Source organism: Austrofundulus limnaeus, unplaced genomic scaffold (assembly GCF_001266775.1).
Source record: "Austrofundulus limnaeus strain Quisiro unplaced genomic scaffold, Austrofundulus_limnaeus-1.0 Scaffold41, whole genome shotgun sequence".
Lineage (NCBI taxonomy): Eukaryota > Metazoa > Chordata > Actinopteri > Cyprinodontiformes > Rivulidae > Austrofundulus > Austrofundulus limnaeus.
The window spans coordinates 2,496,911-2,500,935 of NW_013952443.1; the positions used below are offsets into that span (position 1 = coordinate 2,496,911).

Genomic DNA, 4,025 nt, shown 5'->3' on the forward strand with positions numbered 1-4,025 from the left:
TTACATTATTGTGTTCTGTCATGACTATATGCACATTAGGAATAAGTTAAGTAAGTCTTATATGCAACAGAGATTTTGCACATTTTGTATTTCTTTTCACTGGTTTGATAAAAATAGACAAATAATGCAAAATTTCCTGGAATTTCAAAATAGACCTACAATTGGAAGGAAATGCAAGTTATTGCTGAGTAATGTAGATGGCAAATGACGTTAAACAGCTAGATGACTGCAAAACCGGTGCTGCAAACCAAATTCTTGTTTTGTAACAAACAGTTCTGAGACAGGTCGTGTCAGTTTAAACAAACAGGCAAACATCGTAAAAGCAGAGGGTTTCCAGGTAAGTACAGACAAGCCAAGCAACAAGCACATTAACTAGAAATCTTGTGGGGTTTTTTGCATGCTTAAACAGGCAAACGTCTACCACACAACTGTGATGTGCTTCAGATCCAATTAATTTTTGGCTTAGATGATGAGCGTTCCAAACAGGGAGGTAAAAGAAAAAGTCTATGTGAACTCATTACTGAGACAACAGTTAGCATGTTCCTTAATAGAGACATGATGAGAAAATGATCAGTATTAAAGTTCACTGCCCACTGTTTCGTCATGGGAAAAGATAAAGAAAGTTTCAGGGGCAAGCAGATTACAGCGTAACCAATGCTGCAATGCCAACTAGGTCCTTTGACCCACGCAATCAGGACACAGGAAGGATAGCTGGCTCAAAAGGCTAGAGGGCAACTCTGAAGGAATTCAGAGGCAAAGGTTAGCAACCAGTGAAAGCCTTGTTCAGTTGCAGGATTTAGTGAAGATAGACAGCCAAGATGATAGTTAGAAATAAAAAAAAGCTGTGTTAAAGAAGGCCTTTTCAGATGTGATCATAAATTTCTACATGTTGCATTTTTTTTATATAAGGAGCTTAGTTAGAACTGAACAAAATTGTAGGCGGTGTTGCTTGCAGGCCTAATCTCAAATAATCAAAGATAAAAGACACTAAAAAGTGTAAAAGTGACAAAGGACATTGCTGCAGATTGATGAGTGAAACATTCAGCGTTATGTTGAGTGTGACAGCAGTGATACGTGTTGGCTTACATACCTGCTGAATGCTTGAAGCAGCTGTGAGACCATAGAGGACAGTTTGTGCAAACAGGCTAAAGCGCCCTGCGGCGGGGCGGGACCTCCCATCGGCGTAGTCRTCTGCATAGTGTGAGGGTCAAAGCSAAGCGCTTTGAACACTTCCAAGCTGAAACGTGACAGAAAAAAATGACCCTAGAGGTCAATGGAATGGAAAATACACTTAACAAAATAAGCTGAACTATGGCTCAGGGATTATTTATTATCATTTTATTAGTGGAAATAAGTCCTTTCCCCTTTAATTTTCAAAAACATGAAGGTTGTGCACTGTAACTCTTGCTGAATACTGGCCTCTCAAGGTCTTARCGCAACAACTCCTTAAGGATTAAGKTAAAGACTATAAACACAGGGGTCTTAAACTTTTCAACACATCCAATTAAACTTCAGTGGAAAACCAATAGGTGAGACATTAACCTTGCAGTTTAATTACATTTTTAATCTGACACAAGCCTTTTGTACACCTTCACCTAGTTTGGAGCACATTGGACCAGATATTCTCAAACAGGGCCCACACTTCTTGGTGAGAGACCCGAGCAGATATTTGTGGTTTGTCTTCATCGTCATCCTTCATGATAACATCACAGGCAGGAGATTCTTCCTCCAAAGACGCATTGTGCTACAATAAACCCATAAGAGACAGCGTGAACCTATTTTGCTCTTCTTCATTAAAGAATAATAATAATTATTATTATTTCTTTTGTCATCACATTAGATATAATGCTTGTGGAAGTTTAAGATACACTTTATCTGACCTGAGGTTGCAGCTTATTGCTAATGTTTTCCAGTACTGTGATGGCCTGGGGAACATATTTCGAACTTTTCCGAAATGATTTTACGAGTTCCTTTGCTTCCTGGAGGGTCTTTGAGGTTGTGCAACTGTGCACAGCTTCACCTGAGGGAGCACACAAACAAACACAATGTCAGTTGGTTTGTTTTTACTGTGGGATAAAGATGTTAGTCATGTCTCAACTACAACCTGCAGCCTCTGAATGTGCTGAGCAGCAATAAATCACATTAAAAGGCGTTGCTAACAACGTGACAGGGATTGTGCAATACCTTGAATACTGCATAGAGCAAAACACTTTAATGTGAGACAGAAAATTTGATGTTCTGTCTGTGAAACCTTAAAAGATGTTTGCTTTATGAAAATAGAGAACAAATCTAGTCAAAAAGCTCYACGGTGGCCGGGCACCAGGGGTGGATRATGCTGAAGGCTCTGGATGTTGTGGGCCTGCCATGTCCTGTGGAGTGGCAGGTCAGGGTAGTGGTTCCCATTTTTATAAAGGACCGGAGAGTGTGTTGTATTGTGGGGTTACACTTCTCTCCCTCTAAAGGAAAGTTTACTCCTGGGTGTTCAAGGGAGGCTAAGTTTGATCGTCAAACCTCAGATTCAAGAAGGTACATGTGGCTTTGGTCCTGGGCGTGGACCAGTGAGCCAGATTATTACCCTTACAGAGTTGCTAAGAGGGTCATGGGAGTATGCCTCTCCGGTCTACATGTGTTTTGTAGAGTTGGAGAAAGCTTGTGACTATGTTCTTCAAAACATTCTTTGGGGTGCTGCAGGAGTATGGAGTGTCTGGATTGCTTTTAAGAGTGACCCAGTCCCTATATAACAAAAGCAGGGCTGTGTTCTTGGCACAAATTTGAGGTTCTCTGTACAGGTTGGACTCTGCCAGTGTTGTCCCTCGTCTGAGATCTTATTTGTGGTGTTTAGGGACAAGATCTCAAGGTGCTTTCATGAGGAGGAGGGTGTCTGGTTTGGGAACCAGAGTCTCGTCTCTGCTGTATGTGGATGATGTGGTTCTGTTGAATTCTTCAGACCTTCAGCATCAACTGGGGTGGTTCGCAGCAGAGTGTGAAGCAGCTGGGATGGGAGTCTGTTTCTTCAAGTCCAAGAACTTGGTTATTAACTGGAAAAGAGTGGAATGCACCCTCTGGGTTGGGGGTGCCTCTGCCTCAAGTGGGTATCTTGTTCACAAGTGATGGTAGGATGGAGGGGTAGATGGATCGACAGATTGGGGAATAATTCTCAATATTGAGGGCGCTGCTTTGGTCAATCGTGGTAAAGAAAAAAGCGGAGATTAAAGGCAAAGCTCTCGATTTACTGGTTTGTCTTCGTTCCATCCCTCGCCAATGGTCATGAGGAGTGGATCATGATCGAAAGAACAAGATCCCGGATACAAGCAGCCAAAATGAGCTTCTTTCGTAGGGTAGCTAAGGAGCTCTGTCCTCCGTGGATAAATTGGAGCAAAGCCGCTGCTGCTCTGTATCATAAGGAGTCAGTTGAGGTGGTTCATCTGATTAGGATCCCTTCTGGAAGCCTCCCTTTAGAGGTGTTTCGGGCACATTCTACTGGTAGGAGAACTCAGGGTCCCCTAGGACGAGCTGTAAAGTGCTGCTGGGCTGAGCGGTGTCTGGGTTTTTCTCCTCTCTCTGCAACTTGATTATGACTAAGCAGCAGAAGATGGAGATGGAAAGAACAAATCTACACTTTGGTTTAAATCAAGCCTCGATCATTTAAGTAAAGTTTTGAGATTTTCAAAACCTGCTGACAGAGTGAACGTTATAATTCAATTTTTTTTATTTCGTTTAATTGAGTTTTCCAAAAACCCTTTTGGGATAAAGTGTTGCATATTAGAATTTCTGAATGAATAAATTATTCCTGCCGTAGATTCAGGCCTTTCCTGTGCAAAGAGTCTTCACAAGAATACCGTAGCAATGAGAAGTTTCTCACTCTCAACCAGCAGTACTTTTCCACCTCACACACAGATCATTCTTCCCTCTTTTCTTCCTCTTCCTCCGCCTCCTTCTAACCCTACTCTCAGATTCCTGGCATAGAACAAGGCTGTGAGGCACCAAGTAAATCCAGAATCAAGCCTGTGAACACGGGCTAAGGA

At 42.1% G+C, this 4,025-nt stretch overlaps 1 protein-coding gene across 1 annotated transcript in view; it reads right to left on the reverse strand.

Annotated features, from left to right (window-relative positions):
* Positions 1-4,025, reverse strand: part of swt1 (SWT1 RNA endoribonuclease homolog) — a gene marked incomplete at its 5' end in the record, with an annotated part of 29,616 nt that overhangs the window by 18,420 nt on the left and 7,171 nt on the right. Inside the window, 3 exon segments of the mRNA XM_014007380.1 lie at positions 1,091-1,237; positions 1,596-1,744; positions 1,881-2,020. Coding sequence (XP_013862834.1) covers positions 1,091-1,237; positions 1,596-1,744; positions 1,881-2,020 — 436 coding nt within the window.